The sequence below is a fragment of the Diaphorina citri genome, unplaced genomic scaffold, assembly GCF_000475195.1.
Source record: "Diaphorina citri unplaced genomic scaffold, Diaci psyllid genome assembly version 1.1 scaffold635, whole genome shotgun sequence".
NCBI lineage: Eukaryota > Metazoa > Arthropoda > Insecta > Hemiptera > Psyllidae > Diaphorina > Diaphorina citri.
The window spans coordinates 128,129-152,208 of NW_007378068.1; the positions used below are offsets into that span (position 1 = coordinate 128,129).

The following is a 24,080-nucleotide window of genomic DNA, read 5'->3' on the forward strand; positions in this document are numbered from 1 at the left end:
TTAGGACAAATTAGGTACTCCAGGGGTAATGAAATCGTACTTCAAATGTTTGTTCGTTTTCTTTTTTTCTAGCTTTTTCTTGAAGTACTCGTGGAACGTTTTATACATTTTACATTTTTAAGGGTTGAATTTATGTCCCTTCTTTCAGCCTTCACATAATGAGCGAACTGTTACCCATCCCATAATGGGTTAAGAAGGGCAATTTTCTTTCTGCGTCCCACTTTTTCTGAATTTGGAAGTCATGCACATAGTAAGACTTTTCTCTCTCTCTCTCTCTCTTCCTTTCTCTCTCTCTTTCTTTCTCCCTCTTGGTCTCTTTTTCATCAAACTCGGTTCCTAGAAATTTTTCTTCTTCTGAGAAATGCGGTTTTTGTGTTATCAAATTATTATACTCTTTAGGTTTCTTCGAGTGTTCTATTCTTGACTTATTTACATTGGTGGAATTTGTAACGGAACGGAATTTGTTAAAGAAGTCACTTCATCAGCCTTTTTCACTAAAAATAGCATTATTAGAAACTTGCAGTTGGCCGAAAAGCTGAATTAGTTACGGACACTACATTCCGAGTTTAAACTGGGTCTATTGGAATCAGGAATCTAATTGGTTGATTTTGAACTTTTAAACCAATCATATTCGGAAGTCATGCACGTAGTAAGACTTTTCTCTCTCTCTCTCTTTCTTCATTTCTCCCTCTTGGTCTCTTTTTCATCAAACTCGGTTCCTAGAAATTTTTCTTCTTCTGAGAAATGCGGTTTTTGTGCTATCAAATTATTATACTCTTTAGGTTTCTTCGGGTGTTCTATTCTTGACTTATTTACATGGGTGGAATTTGTAACGGAACGGAATTTGTTAAAGAAGTAGGTAACTTCATCAGCCTTTTTCACTAAAAATAGCATTATTAGAAACTTGCAGTTGGCCGAAAAGCTGAATTAGTTACGGTTTTGTTGTGGAACTCCTTCATCATTTGTCTTATCGTTCCTTTTTTACCCTGAGCCCTGAGGTATCCTGGAATCTCCTTCATCTGTCTAGTTCCTCTAAACTCTAGTTCCTGGTTTTGTTGTGGAACTCCTTCATCATTTGTCTTATCGTTCCTTTTTTACCCTGAGCCCTGAGGTATCCTGGAATAAGTTCTGGACAGAATGTGTTACAGTATTCACATGGACAAGCTCCTTTCGTTTAGGTCCCTCGAAACGGTTAAGCTTTCTCCTAATATTTAGCCAGCCTAGTTCGCTTGTAGGGTAGAGCGTCTGCCTTGTAAGCGCTAGTTCGCTTGAAGGTTAGTTCGCTTGAAGGTTAGTTCGCTTGAAGGTTAGTTCGCTTGAAGGTTAGTTCTTACGGACACTACATTCCGAGTTTAAACTGGGTCTATTGGAATCAGGAATCTAATTGGTTGATTTTGAACTTTTAAACCAATCATATTGCTTTAATCGTTCCACTTAAACAAGCTGATACTCATGTGGCTCCGACCGTAAATATGTCAAATCTGAGTGAGCCAATCATATTTCTCCAATGGTTTAACCTTAATCAAGTTGAAACCCCTGAAACTCATGTGTGGTACAGATTGTGAATATGTATGTCAAATCTATGCGAACTTGTAAGCGCTAGTTCGCTTGAAGGTTAGTTCGCTTGAAGGTTAGCACGTCTGCCTTGTAAGCGCTAGTTCGCTTGAAGGTTAGTTCGCTTGAAGGTTAGTTCACTTGAAGGTTAGTTCGCTTGAAGGTTAGTTCGCTTGAAGGTTAGTTCGCTTGAAGGTTAGTTCGCTTGAAGGTTAGTTCAGTTGAAGGTTAGTTCGCTTGAAGGTTAGTTCGCTTGAAGGTTAGTTCAGTTGAAGGTTAGTACGCTTGAAGGTTAGTTCGCTTGAAGGTTAGCACGTCTGCCTTGTAAGCGCTCGCGCTAGATCGCGGATTTCCGTCCGGTGCGGATTTTATCCTTAACAGATATGGTTGTCTATCGGAACGGCTGGTTTTCTCCTATTCTGTCTTCCTTCTCTTTTCTATTTCGGGACGATAAGACCTTAGCAATTACAGTTGCCTCTGTCAAACCTCTTACGAAAAAACAACAACAATAACAAACAAAAAACATCTCTCAAATAAGGAAATAACAACGAATTCTTCTCGTTTCAGATGACCTGAGTGTTAGTTACAACGGTTCTCAGTACACTCTGATTACCATGCCCCACGAAGTACAGTCTCAAGTTGAAGATATAGTACTCCGATTTCGCACCGCTCGACCCAATGGTTTCCTATTCAGCACGTCAAGCGAGGAGTCACCGGATCGACTCCAGGCTGCGATCATCAACGGACGACTGGTCGTGACGATCAAAGTCGGGGACAAAGATAAGGTGAGTCGAGTGGATCGGAACCACATCACATGCCTTCAGGAACACTCTAATTTGTTGCCCTTGGGGGATCCCAAGGTTTTCCTTGCCCTTGGGATCAATTTAATTTGAAGATACATTTTTTTTCATCAATAGGTAAAATTGATGAAAATTTGTAGACCCACATCTTTATTTTTATTTATTTATTTTTTTCGCTTTTCACCTTCTTATTCTAAACTCGGTAGATGGACAATATTCTTCGTTTTCTTCACCTTTTCCCGTGTACAGACGCGGTCGGCGTTTTTCGTCAGCCCTCTCAATCAGCCCTAGCTTAAGGGTAATTGCTTTGGGCTGACATTTGGATTTAGCTACAAAAAATTTACGAGTGGATGCCCTTCACATTCAACCTTTGCTATTTCTTTAGCAAAGGGAAATTTCAGGCTGGCATCCTCCCTGTTTAGAGTCCCCCATCCAGAATAAAGTGCCCCATATTCTATTTCTTATTAGCTCTTATCAAAGTTTACATCCAAAGGACTGAACTGGTATCCCCCTGTTTAGAGTCCCCCTGCCAGACTACTGCCATTACGTAAAACTTTCTATTCTTGTATCTTACAGACAATACACTCCGGGCATAACCTGCATGACAACCTATGGCATTCACTGAAATATACACGACGCGTTATGAATCTACTCATACAGCTGGATCATCTGCCACATGTTAAGAGTAAGTACATGAATTTAGTCGTAAGTACTCGTACGAATTTGCCTATTCGTACAAAATCGTATCGTCAGACTGTCTTTCATTTTATCGTCAGACTCTTTGATTCAGTATAATCGCAACTTAAAAAGTTAATAAGGGGTTTCACGAGGCTTCTTTGTCGTTACGTAAAGTCCCTCATGTAAAATTCGATCCGCGAAGGATAAAATCTTCACCATAAGACGTTATTTAAGGTCCGTCTCACATTTAAATCGTTACCTATAGAGCAGCCTCCGTGGCCGAGTGGGTATCCCAATAGGCTTGCACACCGGAGGTCCCGGGTTCGATTCCCGGCGACATTTAAATCGTAGAAGCGCGACTTTTAATAGCGCGTAGTCGCCTGTCATTTTCATAGGTTTCGTTTTGCAGGCGACTACTCTTCAACGTGCGCCGGACTTAAAGCTAAGCATCTACTTCGTAATTGGTAGGTTACTAAAGAATCTTATCCTACCCCAATGACGAACAACTTGACCCCCAAAAACATCCATGTGCAAATCGAACTACACAAAGTTCATCTGTGACTTGCAGACACGCGTCTGCAAGTTCCATTTCAAGTCAAAAGGGAAACGAACGCCTTCGCAGCGATAAAACCTATGTAGTTCTGAGTTCAAAAAGAGTTTTAGTTACGTAAGTCTGAAAGAGTTCGTGAGAAATTTCTCAACCCCTCGAGGACTGTTGGGTTGTCAATCTTGAAAATATCCCTGCTATCCTGCTCCTCACCAAGTCTTGTTGGTTCTTCGTTCCATCAACCCATTGAAGACTGTTGGGTTGTCCAACTTTCATCGATTCCTGCTCTTCACCCAGTCTTGTTTGCTCTTCCTTCCAGTTGATCATCAATTTGGGCGATGGACCAGTGCGCATCAAGGACTATGCACGCACGAGTATTAACGACAACAAGTGGCACGCTATCTCCATCACCCGACCTTACCCGAACGTGCATTCGTTGAGTGTTGATGACGTCATTGCGACGGCTGCCACGTCGTCTATGGCCGCCACTTTGGATTTGACTAGTCTGTTTTATATTGGTGAGTATAGTTCATTTCCTATCATATTTCCTTCCAGGACTCGTTGTCGTTCAAGGCATAACCTTTTACGCCAATGACTTGTACGTCACACTAGTACATAAAGGGCTAATACTCGAAAAACGTCAAAGTTCCACACCCGACTGGTGTTCAAAATTGGAACAGAAGCTTTGAGAACGACTTCGATATTTTTTTTCTGCAAAAGATAGATCAAGAACTTGCAGGGTACAACCCAACTAGGTACTGTATAGATCAAGAACAACCCAACTAGGTACTGTAGACTGTACCAAGTTGACTGTTGGTGCGAATAAACCCTGCATAACCAAACTGTAAGGCCAGCCACTCACTATCAGGAGTATCAGGCAGACCTGACACCTGATCAGGTCTACCTGATAGAGAGTGACCTGTGGCCAGCCAAAACAGTAACCATTCAACTAATCACAATGCTGTCTCGTTTCACAGGTGGCATCCCCAAGGAGGTCTACCTCACTCTACCCAAAGATCTACATGCCAGGCATGGGTTTGAAGGCTGTCTAGCGAGTCTGGAAATCAACGGCAATGCTCCGGACCTCACTACGGACCCACTCATACCGAGCTCACTGACCACGCCTGGGTGTTTAGGTGAGACAATAAGTTGAGCTAGGAGCATGGAATGAGCAATTTATAACCATGGCATGAGCCTTTTTCTTTTTTTTTTTTTTTTTTTTTTTGGGTTTTTTTTTTTTTAAAAATTAAGCCTTTGGGAAAACCCCAACCCTTTTTTTTTTTTTTTTTCCATGTCTTCCAATTTTCTTTCTGCGTCCCACTTTTTCTGAATTCGGAAGTCATGCACGTAGTAAGACTTTTCTCTCTCTCTCTCTTTCTTCATTTCTCCCTCTTGGTCTCTTTTTCATCAAACTCGGTTCCTAGAAATTTTTCTTCTTCTGAGAAATGCGGTTTTTGTGCTATCAAATTATTATACTCTTTAGGTTTCTTCGGGTGTTCTATTCTTGACTTATTTACATGGGTGGAATTTGTAACGGAACGGAATTTGTTAAAGAAGTAGGTAACTTCATCAGCCTTTTTCACTAAAAATAGCATTATTAGAAACTTGCAGTTGGCCGAAAAGCTGAATTAGTTACGGACACTACATTCCGAGTTTAAACTGGGTCTATTGGAATCAGGAATCTAATTGGTTGATTTTGAACTTTTAAACCAATCATATTGCCTTTAATCGTTCCACTTAAACAAGTTGATACTCATGTGGCTCGGACCGTAAATATGTCAAATCTGAGTGAGCCAATCATATTTCTCCAATGGTTTAACCTTAATCAAGTTGAAACCCCTGAAACTCATGTGTGGTACAGATTGTGAATATGTATGTCAAATCTATGCGACATGTACCGTATGACCCTGATGTTTTAAAAGCCTTTGCTCTTCTCTGTTTCCAGTGGAAGTGTCGCTAGGGAAGCAAGGCGTGTTGCAGTATCACAACTTGCACCTGGGCAGCTTCGTGCACGCTGAGGAGGAGATTCAGATGACCAACTCCATTCCCAACTTCATCGGATCCATTCAGAAGTTTGAGTTCACAAAAAGCCTTTGCCCCTCTCTGTTTCCAGTGGAAGTGTCGCTAGGGAAGCAAGGCGTGTTGCAGTATCACAACTTGCACCTGGGCAGCTTTGTGCACGCTGAGGAGGAGATTCAGATGACCAACTCCATTCCCAACTTCATCGGATCCATTCAGAAGTTTGAGTTCAACAGGGAGCGATACTTGGACCTTGCCTGGAACTCTGCCTTGCAACTTGGTAAGTTTTTTTTCCTCTTCATCATCTTCTTTTGTGAGGGGCAATCTTTTCAACTTAACTCGTCGATCCTAAGGGCATATGAGTCGCCGCCTTATTCTATTGGTCAGAGATTCTTTTTCGGCGCAATAAGCGGTTTACATTCCTATTTCTCCCGTCAAAGAAACTCTAGACCGATTTGTAATTTCGAGTTTACCAATCTGGTTCTTTCTTGGTCATTCAGTCTAATTTGTAATATAAATCAATCCTTCTCTCCTCTCCAGGCAATCAGCTCTCCGTGTTCAACAGTGTAGGCAACATTCAGATCGGTGGCAAATGGAACCGCTCCAAGCAACGGATAGAGCGACCGTTCAGCGGTGTCATAGCAGGACTGGTACTCAACGGACAGCGGGTTCTAGACCTGGGAGTTTTATGTTTGTGAGGGGCAATCTTTTCAACTTAACTCGTCGATCCTAAGGGCATATGAGTCGCCGCCTTATTCACTAGGATTTGACTAACTGCTCAGATGTTCGGTTATCCTCACGAAGTCACGACGCGACGCTGCATCTAGAAATAACAAGCAATCGGATACGAAAAGTAAGTAAGTAAGTAAGTAGGTTATCCATCTAATAACACACCACGCTCAACGGTGCTTATTTTCAATGTTTTGTGGGAAATTGGTGCCGGATACGAAAAGAAAGTAAGTAAGTAGGTTATCAATCAAATAACACACCACGCTCAACGGTCCTTATTTTCAGTGTTTTGTGGGAAATTGGTGCATTCAAACTCGTAAAAAATCTGACTGGTGACAATTTTGATGTGCCTCTTTTTGGGCAATATTGCCGTTGACTCAATTTGCGCAGTGTCAATCTGCCAATACAGTCTCGAATTCTATGTTTTTTTTTTTAAAAGAGGTTTGACAGAGGGAACTGTAACTGCTATGGTCTTATCGTCCCGAAATCGAAGAGAGAAGGAAGACAGGAGAAGAAAAAGGAGAGTGGAGAAAAGAGGAAGATAAAGCGGCATAGGAAGAAAAAGAAGAAAACAAAGGAATTTAGAGGAGAGAGGAAGAAGAAGAAAAAGATAGATGCAAAGGACGGGAAACAGGAAGGGGCTTTTGTCAGTTTTATCCCAACACTGTAAAAAGATACCTATAGGTGGGTGGTGCATAGCTACCTTTGTACACAATATCTTGTATCTATGTATATGTACTGTACATAGAAAATATACATATATATTTTATGTGTCTATACCTACATAATTATCTATTATTATTGTCGGGGTATAAAAAGCTGCTAATGAAAGAAGAACATTATTTGATAAAGGCGGGGAAAAAATTATTAGATAAAGAAGTGAGTCAAGGTAAAGAATAGGGGGAAAGTGGAGGGGGAAAAGGGGAAAAAATGGAAAGAAATGAAGAAGCGAGAGTTTCATCCCTTGTATAGATACATATTTTCTATTTTGTGTCACAGGATAAAGCCGGTGGTCCGGTAGCCACCATACGATCAGGTCACGCTCCGTTCAATGAACGGTCAAGTAAAGGGCGATTAGATAGAGGTGACCAAACTGCGTAGAGTGGAAGGTAAATGATTTTTGTTCTTGTTAAGAAGAGTACTTTACCTACTGAAAGTAAAAATGAGCTACTTCAAGTTTCAGCATTTTCCACCTTGATTCAAAAGGGTGGTGGCTCTTCAAAAACATGCCTAAAATGCTCACAAATTTAGGTGTAGAAAAGTAGAAACCTAACGAATAAGATCAATCTATATTCAGCACGGTCTACATTATCTTTTTTTATATATTATATATATATATTTTTTTAGCATTTTTTAACTTAGTATCTAATGACAATATGACAGTTGTTTCATTGCTACTAAATTAAAACTGCGGTTAGCCAGCCTAGTTAGCTTGGTTGGTAGCGCGTCTGCCTTGTAACTTGTAAGCGCTAGGCCTCATTGCTACTAAATTAAAACTGCGGTTAGCCAGCCTAGTTAGCTTGGTTGGTAGCGCGTCTGCCTTGTAACTTGTAAGCGCTAGGCCGTGAGTTCGATTCCTGCCCGGAGTGGATTTTATCCTGAACAGATAGGTAATGTTCGTTCTCGGAACGGCTGGCTTTCTCCTGTGTGACGGGTTTACAGCTTCCCCTTTAGAAAATCTCATCAGACTGCACTGGTACCCATCATATCAATCTCATAGAGAAGAGTTGAATTAGACAGTAAATTACTGATAACATCCCAGCAAATTACTCATACAGAGGAACATAGGTACATTTATGTGTAGAGTTTGAGTGAGCTATGTATGATCTACATATATTATGATCCCTAGTAAAACATACAAATGCTCTTACCTGGCTGTCAAATTTGTAAATGTTGAGAATACCAATGAAAATAATAAATTTTTCTCCTTCTTCTCCTCCTCCTCTTTTTTCCTCCTCCTCCTCCTCTCCCTTTTTCCATAATCTCATACTGGGTCGACACGAACACAAAAGCTGGTTCAAAACTAGGTACCAAAAAGTTAGACTTACGTACCTTAGGTGGGTTCATATTCGTAATATAGGTACCTACTTGTACCTGTCATTACAAAAAGAACCCCCTAATTTTTTCTCCTCCTCCTCCTCCTTCTCTCCCTTTTTCCATAATCTCATACTGGGTCGACACGAACACAAAAGCTGGTTCAAAACTACCAAAAAGTAAGACTAGGTGGTTTTATATTCGTAATATAGGTACCTACTTGTACCTGTCATTACAAAAAGAACCCCCTATTCCATCCATCCTTGTATAACCAACCTTGACAGATTATCATGTCGACCACCCTATAAATATGATGATGCAAGTAGGTATGTATGTATGTAGTCCATGTACGTAGGTACATAGTCTATGTACGTACCTATGTAGGTACATAGGATGCACATTTCTCTTGGAATAATATTTTTCCTGATTACCTAACCTACCTTTCCCCATGTTTTGAATGCAACATGAAATGAAGAACCTTGATTAAGCTCTTTACCTAAGTGCATTATGACATTTTATCTTCTTCCTTATTCTTTTTCTTCTTCTTTTTCCTCTTCTTCTTCTTTTCCTCCTCCTATTTCTCCTTCTTCTTGTTGTCCTTCTTCATAAGCTATTTATGTTTGTATCATAAAATTGTCGAATTAGTTTTTTTGTTTCTTTTATTTGCTATTTTTTTATGTTTGTTTCCTTCCTTCTCTTTCTCTCTCTCTCTATTTATTTTTTACCTTCTGGTTTGTTATTCGTATAACTTTGTGTACGTTTAACTTTTGCATTATCTGCATTTACGTTTGTCTCTTTCTCTAGTTCCTCTAAACTCTAGTTCCTGGTTTTGTTGTGGAACTCCTTCATCATTTGTCTTATCGTTCCTTTTTTACCCTGAGCCCTGAGGTATCCTGGAATAAGTTCTGGACAGAATGTGTTACAGTATTCACATGGACAAGCTCCTTTCGTTTAGGTCCCTCGAAACGGTTAAGCTTTCTCCTAATATTTAGCCAGCCTAGTTCGCTTGTAGGGTAGAGCGTCTGCCTTGTAAGCGCTAGTTCGCTTGAAGGTTAGTTCGCTTGAAGGTTAGTTCGCTTGAAGGTTAGTTCGCTTGAAGGTTAGTTCGCTTGAAGGTTAGTTCGCTTGAAGGTTAGTTCGCTTGAAGGTTAGTTCGCTTGAAGGTTAGTTCGCTTGAAGGTTAGTTCGCTTGAAGGTTAGTTCGCTTGAAGGTTAGTTCGCTTGAAGGTTAGTTCGCTTGAAGGTTAGTTCGCTTGAAGGTTAGTTCGCTTGAAGGTTAGTTCGCTTGAAGGTTAGTTCGCTTGAAGGTTAGTTCGCTTGAAGGTTAGTTCGCTTGAAGGTTAGTTCGCTTGAAGGTTAGTTCGCTTGAAGGTTAGTTCGCTTGAAGGTTAGTTCGCTTGAAGGTTAGTTCGCTTGAAGGTTAGTTCGCTTGAAGGTTAGTTCGCTTGAAGGTTAGTTCGCTTGAAGGTTAGTTCGCTTGAAGGTTAGTTCGCTTGAAGGTTAGTTCGCTTGAAGGTTAGTTCGCTTATATTTAGTCAGTCTAGTTAGCTTGTAGGGTAGAGCGTCTGCCTTGTAAGCGCTCGCGCTAGATCGCGGATTTCCGCGCGGGGCGGATTTTATCCTTAACAGATATGGTTGTCTGTCGGAACGGCTGGGTTTCTCCTATTCTGTCTTCCTTCTCTCTTTGATTTCGGGACGATAAGACCTTAGCAATTACAGTTGCCCCTGTCAAACCTCTTGAAATAATAATAATAATTCAAATCAAATGACTTCAACTGATTCTTTTCGTTTCAGATGACCTGAGCGTTAGTTATAACGGTTCCCAGTACACTCTGATAACAATGCCCCACGAAGTTCAATCACAGGTAGAAGATATAGTACTCCGATTTCGCACCGCTCGACCCAATGGTTTCCTATTCAGCACGTCAAGCGAGGAGTCGCCGGATCGACTCCAGGCTGCGATCATTAACGGACGACTGGTCGTGACGATCAAAGTCGGGGACAAAGATAAGGTGAGTCGAGTGGATCGGAACACATCACATGCTTTCAAGAACACTCTAATTTGTTGCCCTTGGGGGATCCCAAGGTTTTCCTTGCCCTTGGGATCAATTTAATTTTAAGATACATTTTTTTCATCAATAGGTAAAATTGATGAAAATTTGTAGACCCACATCTTTATTTTTATTTATTTATTTTTTTCACTTTTCACCTTCTTATTCTAAACTCGGTAGATGGAAAATATTCTTCGTTTTCTTCACCTATTCCCGTGTACAGACGCGGTCGGCGTTTTTCGTCAGCCTCTCAATCAGCCCTAGCTAAAGGGTGATTGCTTTGGGCTGACATTTGGATTTAGCTACAAAAAATTTACGAGTGGATGCCCTTCGCACTCAACCTTTGCTATTTCTTAAGCAACGGGAAATTTCAGGCTGACATCCTCCCTGTTTAGAGTCCCCCATCCAGACTAAAGTGCCCCATATTCTATTTCTTATTGGCTCTTATCAAAGTTTACATCCAAAGCGTCAGACACAGGCCACAAGCGTCTTATGTAGCAGTTGTTCCATTGCTACGAAATAAAAACGATTCTATGTTTTCTCAGAAGTATGCTGTGTCGTTTTGGCAATCCAAACTTTGGACGTCAATAAATTTTATTGGTTGTTTCTCACCTAATTTTCTTTCCAGGTCCAAACGAGACACCACTGATTCGGACCACAGGTCACTTCGCACCTCGTGAGCAGCGGTTCGTTCATCACGCCATAACATTCCGGTCTAGACAGACCTACGTGGCACTTCCCACACTACAAGCATTCCAATCTACCAGCATATACTTCCAGCTGAAGACTAGGGAGCGGGATGCCCTCCTGTTGTACAATGCAGGCCGGGAGGCCGACTTTCTGGCCGTCGAACTAGTTGCCGGCCATGTGCAGGTGAGGACAGTGGCCAACTGCGACCGGTCACGTGATGGGTGTCTAGTGGGTCATGATGGGAATATTGATAGTGTGCGGGCGGCATAAGACATACGTCACACACAGAGATCTTTGGCTTGGGTTTTCAATAATTATTACCTTCAAGGACCCTTTACAGAACTCCTTAGTGAAATAGTGATAATCTGTAGACTCTTTGCATCCAGCCGTTCTCTGGGGTATTCTGAAGTTGCCTCAGAAATGTGTTTTTGATTCTCCTAAGATCAAAACCCTATTTTTATTTATTTATTTTTTTCGTTTTTCACCTTCTTATTCTAAACTCGGAAGATGGAAAAATTTCTTCTTCTTTTTCTTTGCCTTTTCCCGTGTATAGACGCGGTCGGCGTTTTTCGTCAGCCCTCTCAATCAGCCCTAGCTTAAGGGTGATTGCTTTGGGCTGACATTTGGATTTAGCTACAAAAAATTTACGAGTGGATGCCCTTCGCACTCAACCTTTGCTACTTTAGCAAAGGGAAATTTCAGGCTGGCATCCTCCCTGTTTAGAGTCCCCCATCCAGACTAAAGTGCCCCATATTCTATTTCTTATTAGCTCTTATCAAAGTTTACATCCAAAGCGTCAGACACAGGCCACAAGCGTCTTATGTAGCAGTTGTTCCATTGCTACGAAATAAAAACGAAGGGTACTGAAAAAGTCAGAAGGAGCAAGATTTTGGCTCTTAAAGGTACTAAAAAAAGCAAAAATTTGGACGCCAAAGTAGAGGTAGGAAAGAGGGTATATACTGAAAAAGTCAGAAGGAGCAAGATTTTGGCTCTTAAAGGTACTAAAAAAAAGCAACAATTTGGACGCCAAAGTAGAGGTAGGAAAAGAAAACAGGAAGCACCAGGAATTCAACGCAAAGAAAATTTCCACTCCGCATAGATTTGAACTCGCGACCTCCATAGTACAAGCTTAGATACTTGGCCACGTAGACTAATAATTCCTGTTGTCCAGGAGTCCAGGTTGTTCTCCATTTTTGAATTCATAGAGGAAGTTATTTGAAAACTGAAATCTCACCTTCCCCTCTTTTCCCCCTCCAGGAGATGACCGTGATGACGTCAGCACACCGGAACTTCCATCGAGTAAATCTCCAGCCTCCCCTCCTCCCTCCCCCGATCTCTTTCCCACTAGGACACCCTATCTTCATATCCGAGGAGACTCTCTCCTGGAATAAATCTTGAGCCAGAGTTTGTCTGTTTATTTTACCATAACTCGGGAAATGTTTGTCCAATTTTGGTGAGGTTAATATGAGGAGACGGGTAGCTTGTCACCGAATGGAAAGTAAACACGTCACTCAAAACCTCTTGGTAGTTTTGAATTACCTCAGTAAACAAAATACTCATTACATCTAATCTTTTTCCTATTTCTCAGGACACAATAACAAATGTTCGCAACATGTGTGTGCAAATCGTGGTGTGTGTGTTCAGCAGTGGAATTCCTTCACGTGTGATTGTGACATGACATCATACACCGGACCCACTTGTTCTGATGGTAAGTGAGTTTACACCACATGAAAAATAAATGGAATGATGGTACCTAGATATTCGAGGAACACTTCTCGACCTCTAAGGACACATCAGACTTAACTCCACTTCGCTTTTTTCATAATTGTATTCTTCTCACACAGCGCACAGTAGTAACCTGTAAGAACAGAGCGATAAGTGTGCCCCGAAATAGTGTGATTTTGGGTTGGTTGTCCAAATATCAAGTGCTCGAGTTGAAAGTTTGCATGAAAAATAAATGGAATGATGGTACCTAGATATTTGAGGAACACTTTTCGACCTCTAAGGACACATCAGACTTAACTTCACTTCGCTTTTTTCTAGGATTTCAACCAACTTCATAGTTGTATTCTTCTCACACAGCGTAATAACCTGTAAGAACAAAGCGATAAGTGTGCCCCGAAATAGTGTGATTTTGGGTTGGTTGTCCAAATATCAAGTGCTCGAGTTGAAAGTTTACTATCATTGAACTTTAAAATCTTTGTAGATCCCTAAGAATATCCTCTTTAGGTGGGTACATCTAGAAATTAATCTCTGCGGTTCCGGTTTGTGGTTTCAGAATCCGTGGCTTACGAGTTCGGACCCGAGCGTGGTACAACTTTAAAATCTTTTTAGATCCCTAAGAATATCCTCTCTAGGTGGGTACATCTAGAAATTAATCTCTGCGGTTCCGGTTTGTGGTTTCAGAATCCGTGGCTTACGAGTTCGGACCCGAGCGTGGCATAATAACATTTGTGTTTCCTGAGGACAGAAGACCGGAGATGAAATCTGACGTACTGGGAACTTTAAAATCTTTGTAGATCCCTAAGAATATCCTCTTTAGGTGGGTACATTTAGAAATTAATCTCTACGGTTCCGGTTTGTGGTTTCAGAATCTGTGGCTTACGAGTTCGGACCCGAGCGTGGCATAATAACATTTGTGTTTCCTGAGGACAGAAGACCGGAGATGAAATCTGACGTACTGGCGTTCGCATTCATTACTAACCATCATGATGCTGTTATATTGAGAGTGGAGAGTGCCACGTCTAATGATTATATTGAAGTGGAAATCGTGAGTGCACCCAGCATTCCTATTTTATTTATTTTTATTATTTTCCACAATAACGGCACCCACTTTATGGCACAAAATGTTCTTACTGGCGATCTAGGAGTAATGACATCTGCCGTTACTTACGGTTCACTTCCATCTAATTCTTCTTCTTTCACTTCGCTATTTTTCCAATTCCATTATTTGGGGTTGGCATTTCCCTCCCATCTAATTACCTGTAAAATATTTGACCGTTCATTGAACATAATGTGACTGGAGCGTGACCTCCCATCGCGTCGGATCGACCCCGAAGGATGGTGGGAATAGGAACCGGGGTTTATATTTATCGCGGGAAGATCAAAATCTCACATCTCAACTCCTCTATTCTCTGCACAGGTGGAGGGCAACATATTCGTCGTGTACAACATGGGAACCAACGACAATCCTATTGGTGAAACCTTTGTCAAGGTCAACGACGGATTCTACCATGTTGTCAGATTTACGCTAATTACCTGTAAAATATTTGACCGTTCATTGAACATAATGTGACTGGACCGTGACCTCCCATCGCGCCGGATCGACTCCGAAGGATGGTGGGAATGGGAACCGGGGTTTATATTTATCGCGGGAAGATCGAAATCTCACACCTCAACTCCTCTATTCTCTGCACAGGTGGAGGGCAACATATTCGTGGTGTACAACATGGGAACCAACGACAATCCTATTGGTGAAACCTTTGTCAAGGTCAACGACGGATTCTACCATGTTGTCAGATTTACGCGCAACGCTGCCAACTCTACGCTGCAACTCGACGATTTCAACTTGCAAACCAATTTCCCTTCAGGTAAGTAAAAGACTTTCCAGTCTAACAAAGCGATTTCAGTCAAAATTTTGATGATTTTGATCAAGATCTAAAGCTTTTGTCTAGACTCTAGACTAGACCGAGCAGTCATTGAATATGCAATTTTGCAAAGCATCTTCCTTCAAAAGGTTCTTTTGAAATTAAATGTAAAAAACTTCATTTCTCGAAAAGTGCTGGGTCTTCTGACTTCTGGGGCTACAGTCTCATGTTGACTTTAATCTTTATGTTGGTCCATTTCTGCTTCTCCCTTCTCCAGGCAATCAGCTCTCCGTGTTCAACAGTGTAGGCAACATTCAGATCGGTGGCAAGTGGAACCGCTCCAAGCAACGGATAGAGCGACCGTTCAGCGGTGTCATAGCAGGACTGGTACTCAACGGACAGCGGGTTCTAGACCTGGCGGCGGACAAGGATCCGAGAACTCAGATCCGGGGAGATGTAACACTTGTGACGTCACTGCATGAGAGAATCCGCGAACCGTTGCTACAGAAAATGCAACAGGTGAGATGTTTTCCGGTTGGGTGGAAGAGCTCACTAAGAGAGAATCCTGCCATTAAAGCATTGAAAACAAAAGTTTCTTTATTATGGGAAGAAGAGACCGTTTGCAAATGGGTAGAACATCCTAGAAAGAAGTCGGTAATCCTTAGAAGGTAAAATTGTGTGATGCATTGAAAATTTCGATTTTAAAGGTCTGTTCCTCACAATAACTTCGCATTTTCCCAATATTTTGATGTCAAAACTCAAAAGGCCTTCCCCGCGACTAGGTATTAAATAATAAATAAATATCCAATTATTCACCCGTGTCATGTTTACCTCTGTAATAAGTACCTAATGAGCATTACGGCACAACTTTTGCGAAATGCAAAGCCACAAGGTTCATCCCCTGGAAATAAACATAAGATGATTTTAAAGGTCTGTTCCTCACGATAACTTCGCATTTTCCCAATATTTTGATGTCAAAACTCAAAAGGCCTTCCCCGCGACTATTAAATAATAAATAAATATCCAATTATTCACCCGTGTCATGTTTATCTCTGTGATAAGTACCTAATGAGCATTACGGTACAACTTTTGCGAAATGCAAAGCCACAAGGTTCTTTTTGTATGATCCCCTGGAAATAAACATAAGACTCATCCTTTACGATATGAATATCAACCTTGACAATTCTAATTCTGTCCCGTTTCAGACTCCCCCGTTAAATAATAAATAAATAAATATCCAATTATTCACCCGTGTCATGTTTACCTAATGAGCATTACGGCACAACTTTAGCAAAATGCAAAGCCACAATCCCCTGGAAATAAACATAAGACTCATCCTTTACGATATGAACATCAACCTTGACAATTCTAATTCTGTCCCGTTTCAGACTCCCCCAATAAGTACCTAATGAGCATTACGGCACAACTTTTGCGAAATGCAAAGCCACAAGGTTCATCCCCTGGAAATAAACATAAGACTCATCCTTTACGACATGAACATCAACCTTGACAATTCTAATTCTGTCCCGTTTCAGACTCCCCCTGATCACTCCCCTGGCGGTTCAGACGACCTGGTATTCTCAGGCGCGGGCTCAGGCTGTCCCAATGACGACGAGGACTCGTGTACCCCCTCGTTCGATACCAGCCCTGGTGATGATTTGATCACCCCGGTGTATGTGCCCCCTACACCGCGCTCTAAGAAACCCCTGGAGCCTCAGTGTAGAGATGATGATGAGGATTGTGTCACGGATGGATCGGGTAAGAAATGTTTGGTGGCAGAATTTCAGCGCCGAAAAAGAAACGGGATTTTGGTGCTATAGGGTACTGGAAAAAGCCAAAAGAAGCGGGATTTTGTCGTTAAAGGGTACTGACCTCAGTGTAGAGATGATGATGAGGATTGTGTCACGGATGGATCGGGTAAGAAATGTTTGTTTGGTGGCAGAATTTCAGCGCCGAAAAAGAAACGGGATTTTGGTGCTATAGGGTACTGGAAAAAGCCAAAAGTGGGATTTTGTCGTTAAAGAGTACTGAAAAAGTCAGAAGGAGCAAGATTTTGGCTCTTAAAGGTACTAAAAAAAGCAAAAATTTGGACGCCAAAGTAGAGGTAGGAAAAGAAAATAGGAAGCACCAGGAATTCAAGGCACAGAAAATTTCCACTCCGCATAACTCGCGACCTCCATAGTACAAGCTTAGATACTTGGCCACGTAGACTAATAATTCCTGTTGTCCAGGAGTCCAGGTTGTTCTCTATTATATGTTAGTAATAGAAAGTGGTAATTATGCAGAAGTCACATCCGTGGAAAAGAAAAGCTCCTTTTTGAATTTTACCTAACCCTATAATAACACTAATCACTGCTCTAATTGTGAAAACTCCTTGCGTTTAACCTAACCCTATAATAACACTGGTCACTGATCGTTTATGCCAGTTCCTTTGGTAGCAATATTCCACGGACGTGACTTCTGCACAAGTACCTAGAAAGTAAATTCAGCATTTCACTGCTTCGGAAGTTTTAGGCGCGGTAAAATACCGTACATAATGTCATTTTTATTAATTTTTCTTTTTACTTCGTCTTTTCATTTCCTTTGATGATTCTCTGTGTATTTCTCTAACTGCGAACCTACCTCTGTTTAGAAGGCATCAATAGAAGCTTTATAGCTGATTATATCCAAAACAAATTTTTTTCTCAGGAGTTTAAAGGTTTTTTAAAATTATCACAAAAAATCATTTACCTGTGAGGTGGTTTTATATTTAGCTGAATATTTCTGAATGATTGATTTTCGATCAGTAAGGATCTTGTGTTTCTTACAATTAATTGGGTTATTTATTATCAAGTCTGCTGGTAACATTAGAGTAGGATATTTTATTTTGTACATTCTATTTAATTTCTGTTCTGCATTTGTTTGTATTCCAGGCTTGCGAACCTACCTCTGTTTAGAAGGCATCAATAGAAGCTTTATAGCTGATTATATCCAAAACAAATTTCTTTCTCAGGAGTTTAAAGGTTTTTTTAAAATTATCACAAAAAATCATTTACCTGTGAGGTGGTTTTATATTTAGCTGAATATTTCTGAATGATTGATTTTTGATCAGTTTGGGTCAGGCTGACTTTAACATGAAAGAATACTTGAATAACCAAACTTCATAACCAACTCGGTCCGCTCTGGTCCAGAATTATTGAAAAATCTTTTGGGTCAGCACGATTCAGGATATTTCCGCTAAATTAAAAACACCTCTTGTATTATGTCTGCCGTGAAAACATATCCATCATTTTCTCAAACTTCATAACCAACTCGGTCCGCTCTGGTCCAGCTCCAGAATTATTGAAAAATATTTTGGGTCAGCACGATTCAGGATATTTCCGCTAAATTAAAAACACCTCTTGTATTATGTCTGCCGTGAAAACATATCCATCATTTTCCCAAACTTCATAACCAACTCGGTCCTCGGTCCGCTCTGGTCCAGAATTATTGAAAAATATTTTGGGTCAGCACGATTCAGGCAGGATATTTCCGCTAAATTAAAAACACCTCTTGTATTATGTCTGCCGTGAAAACATATCCATCATTTTCTACTTCCAATCAAAAAATTAAGTTCAATTAATTAATAACTACTTATTAATAGGTCCACCTAACACAAAATTAATTCGATTTTCTAAAAAAAAATCTGGTGTGAACATCACACGACTTTCTATTACATTAAGTCGGACAGTTCTAAAAGTTTCACCATTCGATTCCGCGTGAAATGTAGGTCCACCTAACACAAAATTAATTCGATTTTCTAAAAAAAAGAAGAAAAAAAAAAAAAAAACGAATTTTAACGAATCTGAATGTTGGAGTATTTCATGTTGCGAAAGCCTCACAGTTTGAGAGCAACGTGAATCAACACCTCACTCGTCCTAACGAAGATTTTTCCCAATCCAAATACCAACCACACTCGATGTTGTTTAACTTAAATGTTCTATTCCGATGAACAGTATATCCAAAGTCACAAATACATCTTAATTTTAACTTAAGAAATATTGATAAATTTCACGAGGCAATCTTTAACCAATAAAATTGTTTGTGACCAACTGACCATAACAAAACTCAAGCCTGTCGCTCAAAGCGTTCTTGAGATCCTGAGTCGTTGCCAGAACACGTTCTTAAAATACTTGGACCATTCGTTGAATATAAATACTGTGACTGGAGCGTAACCCAAAGTCGTGTGCTATACACGCCCGCGTTTACTACAAGTGCGTAATGCCTAAGCAGCCTAAGTAGATTCCCACAAAGTCCCGAGGGGGAGCGGGCACTCGGGCAGGAGGGAGAGAGCGTAAAAATACATATCTCCAATATGGAACTCAAATACGCCATATAATCTGGAAGCCGAGGGGGGAGCTATAGCTCATTTGTATTCAAATCTTTGCCATAGGGAGGCGACTTGATAGGACATTGAAGAAAACGACATTTAGAGGGAACAAACTGAGGAGCCCACAATAACGGCACCCACTTTATGGCACAAAATGTTCTTACTGGCGATCTAGGAGTAATGACATCTGCCGTTACTTACGGTTCACGTCCATCTAATTCTTCTTGTTTCACTTCGCTATTTTTCCAATTCCATTATTTGGGGTGGAGGAGGATGCAAAAACGAAAGAAAGGGAGGTAACGAAGGAAAGGGGGAGGCAAAACAGGAGAGAAGGAAAACGACATTTAAGAGGGAAATTTTTGAAGAAGGGAGAGGAAAAGACGAAAGAAAGGGACTAAGAAGAATGGAAGAAAGGAGGAGGCAAAACAGAAGGAGGGAAAGAGAAGACAAGAAAACGACATTTAGAGGGAGGAAAACTGAGAAGAAGGAAGAGAGAGGCGAAGACGAAAGAAGAAAGAAAGGGACGTAACGGAAGAGAAGAGGAGGCAAAAACATGAGAAAAGGACGAGGCAAGAACAGGAGGAAGGGAAGAAAAACTGTTAAGAAGGAAGAGGCAAAGACGAAAGAATGGCAAGAACAGGAGAAAGGGAAGAATCAAAGACGTTTTCCTCTTTTGGGAGGGAAATTTTTCGGTGGCGGGGGAAAAATTTGGGTTTTTGAAATTTAGTCGAATGCCCCCGGGAAGTTAATTATCTTGTCAAAATACGGCGATTGAGTTTGTTCTTCTCACACTGCCTTCGTCTCGGGGAAATTTTCTGCCTCTTTCATTTCCCCATCTTAACCTCTTACTGTCTTACCGTGACTGTTTCGTTCAAATATAGACAAATGTGTCTCAAATTGTGACCGATTGTGAACGTGTTGATTAGGACCAATTAGGTACTCCAGGGGCTCCCACTAGGACACCCTATCTTCATATCTGAGGAGACTCTCTCCTGGAATAAATCTTGAGCGAGAGTTTGTCTATTTGTTTTACCATAACTCGCGAACTGTTTGTCCAATTTTGGTGAGGTTAATATGAGGAGGCGGGTAGCTTGTCACCGAATGGAAAGTAAACACGTCACTCAAAACCTCTTGGTAGTTTTGAATTACCTCAGTAAACAAAATACTCATTACATATACTCTTTTTCCTATTTCTCAGGACATAATAACAAATGTTCGCAACATGTGTGTGCAAATCGTGGTGTGTGTGTTCAGCAGTGGAATTCCTTCACGTGTGATTGTGACATGACATCATACACCGGACCCACTTGCTCTGATGGTAAGTGACTTTACACCACATGAAAAATAAATGGAAAGATGGTACCTAGATATTTGAGGAACACTTTTCGACCTCTAAGGACACATCAGACTTAACTCCACTTCGCTTTTTTCTAGGATTTCAACCAACTTCATAATTGTATTCTTCTCACACAGCACACAGTAATAATCTGTAAGAACAGAGCGATAAGTGTGCCCCGAAATAGTGTGATTTTGGGTTGGTTGTCCAAATATCAAGTGCTCGAGTTGAAAGTTTGCGCGGGAAGATCGAAATCTCACACCTCAACTCCTCCGTTCTTCTGCACAGGTGGAGGGCAACATATTCGTGGTGTACAACATGGGAACCAACGACAATCCTATTGGTGAAACCTTTGTCAAGGTCAACGACGGATTCTACCATGTTGTCAGATTTACGCGCAACGCTGCCAACTCTACGCTGCAACTCGACGATTTCAACTTGCAAACCAATTTCCCCTCAGGTAAGTATTTGGACTACCAAGGCTATACCAGTCTAAATTTTGGCATCACTTTGTTCAATTTCTATATCTTTACTCTTTTGACGTTTTGACTGCCTTGTTGATATACACAGAGAATTTGCTCATTGGTCAGAGATTCTTTTTCGGCGCAATAAGCGGTTTAGATTGCTATTTCTCCCGTCGAAGAAACTGTAGACCCGGATGTAATTTTGAGTTTACCAATCTGGCTCTTTCTTGGTCATTCAGAGTCTAATTTGTAATATAAATCAATCCTTCTCTCCTCTCCAGGCAATCAGCTCTCCGTGTTCAACAGTGTAGGCAACATTCAGATCGGTCAACAATAACGGCACCCACTTTATGGCACAAAATGTTCTTACTGGCGATCTAGGAGTAATAACATCTGCCGTTACTTACGGTTCACGTCCATCTAATTCTTCTTGTTTCACTTCGCTATTTTTCCAATTCCATTATTTGGGGTCGGCATTTTATTCACTAGGATTTGACTAACTGCTCAGATGTTCGGTCATCCTCACGAAGTCACGACGCGACGCTGCATCTAGAAATAACAAGCAACCGGATACGAAAAGTAAGTAAGTAAGTAAGTAAGTAAGTAAGTAGGTTATCCATCTAATAACACACCACGCTCAACGGTGCTTATTTTCAATGTTTTGTGGGAAATTGGTGCATTCAAAGTCGTAAAAAATCTGACTGGTGACAATTTTGATGTGCCTCTTTTTGGGCAATATTGCCGTTGACTCAATTTGCGCAGTGTCAATCTGCCCAGGAAGCACCAGGAATTCAAGGCACAGAAAATTTCCACTCCGCATAGATTTGAACTCGCGACCTCCATAGTACAAGCTTAGATACTTGGCCACGTAGACTAATAATTCCTGTTGTCCAGGTTGTTCTCTATTTTTGAATTCATAGAGGAAGTTATTTGAAAACTGAAATCTCACCTTCCCCTCTCTTCCCCCTCCAGGAGATGACCGTGATGACATCAGCACACCGGAACTTCCATCGAGTAAATCTCCAGCCTCCCCTCCTCCCTCCCCCGATCTCTCATCCGAATCCTATCCGAACATTACCATCGTTTTGGCAATCCAAACTTTGGACGTCAATAAATTTTATTGATTGTTTCTCACCTAATTTTCTTTCCAGGTCCAAACGAGACCCCACTGATTCGGACCACAGGTCACTTCGCACCTCGTGAGCAGCGGTTCGTTCATCACGCCATAACATTCCGGTCTAGACAGACCTATGTGGCACTTCCCACACTACAAGCATTCCAGTCTACCAGCATATACTTCCAGCTGAAGACTAGGGAGCGGGATGCCCTCCTGTTGTACAATGCAGGCCGGGAGGCCGACTTTCTGGCCGTCGAACTGGTTGCCGGCCATGTGCAGGTGAGGACAGTGGCCAACTGCGACCGGTCACGTGATGGGTGTCTAGTGGGTCATGATAGGAATATTGATAGTGTGCGGGCGGCATAAGACATACGTCACACACAGAGGTCTTTGGTTTGGGTTTTCAATAATTATTACCTTCAAGGACCCTTTACAGAACTCCTTAGTGATAATCCTCAGTATTCGCTCTGTAGACTCTTTGCATCCAGCCGTTCTCTGGGGTATTCTGAAGTTGCCTCAGAAATGTGTTTTTGATTCTCCTAAGATCAAAACCCTTGGGTTTTCAATAATTATTACCTTCAAGGATCCTTTACAGAACTCCTTAGTGATAATCCTCAGTATTCACTCTGTAGACTCTTTGCATCCAGCCGTTCTCTGGGGTATTCTGAAGTTGCCTCAGAAATGTGTTTTTGATTCTCCTAAGATCAACACCCATACCTAGTTCTGAGTTCAAAAAGAGTCTTAGTTACGTAAGTCTGAAAGAGTTCGTGAGAAATTTCTCAACCCCTCGAGGACTGATGGGTTGTCAATCTTGAAAATATTCCTGCTATCCTGCTCTTCACCAAGTCTTGTTGGTTTTTCGTTCCATCAACCCATTGAAGACTGTTGGGTTGCCCAACTTTCATCGATTCCTGCTCTTCACCCAGTCTTGTTTGCTCTTCCTTCCAGTTGATCATCAATTTAGGCGATGGACCAGTGCGCATTGCTATCCTGCTCCTCACCAAGTCTTGTTGGTTCTTCGTTCCATCGTGCCATCAACCCGTTGAAGACTGTTGGGTTGTCCAACTTTCATCGATTCCTGCTCTTCACCCAGTCTTGTTTGCTCTTCCTTCCAGTTGATCATCAATTTAGGCGATGGACCAGTGCGCATCAAGGACTACGCACGTACGAGTATTAACGACAACAAGTGGCACGCTATCTCCATTACCCGACCTTACCCGAACGTGCATTCGTTGAGTGTCGATGACGTCATTGCGACGGCTGCCACGTCGTCTATGGCCGCCACTTTGGATTTGACTAGTCTTTTTTATATTGGTGAGTAGAGTTCATTTCCTTTCATATTTCCTTCCAGGACTCGTTGTCGTTCAAGGCATAACCTTTTACGCCAATGACTTGTACGTCACACTAGTACATAAAGGGCTAAGCCTCAGTGTAGAGATGATGATGAGGATTGTGTCACGGATGGATCGGGTAAGAATTGTTTGTTTGGTGGCAGAATTTTGTCGCCGAAAAAGAAGCTGAATTTTGGCGCTGAAAGGTACTGAACAAGCCAAAAGAAGCGTTATTTTGGCGTTAAAATGTACTGAAAAGTCAGAAGAAGCGGATTTTGGGAGCATAAGGGTACTGAAAAAGACAAAATTTGGGCGCCAAAATAGAGGCAGGAAAAGAAAAGTACACCGACTTCCAATCACCGAAAATTTTGACTGTGCAGAGATTTGAACTCGCGACCTCCATAGTACAAACTTAGATACTTGGCCACGTAGACTAATAATTCCTGTTGTCCAGGAGTCCAAGTTGTCCTCCATTTTTGAATTCATAGAGGAAGTTATTTGAAAACTGATCTCACCTTCCCCTCTTTTCCACCTCCAGGAGATGACCGTGATGACGTCAGCACACCGGAACTTCCATCGAGTAAATCTCCAGCCTCCCCTCCTCCCTCCCCCGATCTCTTTTCCCCTCTTTTCCCCCTCCAGGAGATGACCGTGATGACGTCAGCACACCGGAACTTCCATCAAGCAAATCTCCAGCCTCCCCTCCTCCCTCCCCCGATCTCTCATCGGAATCCTATCCGAACATTACCGAGCCTAGCCGAGTGTACACTGACGTCACATCAAGCAGTAGTTCTA

At 41.5% G+C, this 24,080-nt stretch overlaps 1 protein-coding gene and 1 long non-coding RNA gene across 2 annotated transcripts in view; both read left to right on the forward strand.

Moving 5' to 3' along the window:
- LOC103510713 (neurexin-2) overlaps window positions 1-24,080 on the forward strand; it is a 52,590-nt gene that overhangs the window by 26,629 nt on the left and 1,881 nt on the right. The window contains exons 4-18 of the mRNA XM_026824702.1: window positions 2,122-2,339; window positions 2,931-3,059; window positions 3,899-4,097; window positions 4,557-4,715; window positions 12,691-12,810; window positions 13,694-13,872; window positions 14,521-14,692; window positions 14,967-15,208; window positions 16,225-16,447; window positions 21,810-21,943; window positions 22,000-22,233; window positions 22,903-23,010; window positions 23,070-23,268; window positions 23,824-23,865; window positions 23,928-24,046. Of these exons, the coding sequence (XP_026680503.1) occupies window positions 2,122-2,339; window positions 2,931-3,059; window positions 3,899-4,097; window positions 4,557-4,715; window positions 12,691-12,810; window positions 13,694-13,872; window positions 14,521-14,692; window positions 14,967-15,208; window positions 16,225-16,447; window positions 21,810-21,943; window positions 22,000-22,233; window positions 22,903-23,010; window positions 23,070-23,268; window positions 23,824-23,865; window positions 23,928-24,046 (2,477 nt within the window). The remainder of the gene's footprint in view (window positions 1-2,121; window positions 2,340-2,930; window positions 3,060-3,898; window positions 4,098-4,556; window positions 4,716-12,690; window positions 12,811-13,693; window positions 13,873-14,520; window positions 14,693-14,966; window positions 15,209-16,224; window positions 16,448-21,809; window positions 21,944-21,999; window positions 22,234-22,902; window positions 23,011-23,069; window positions 23,269-23,823; window positions 23,866-23,927; window positions 24,047-24,080) is intronic.
- On the forward strand, window positions 18,131-18,706 carry LOC113468061. The gene is made up of 2 exons (XR_003391926.1): window positions 18,131-18,311; window positions 18,438-18,706. It is a non-coding gene; the product is annotated as an uncharacterized LOC113468061 (long non-coding RNA).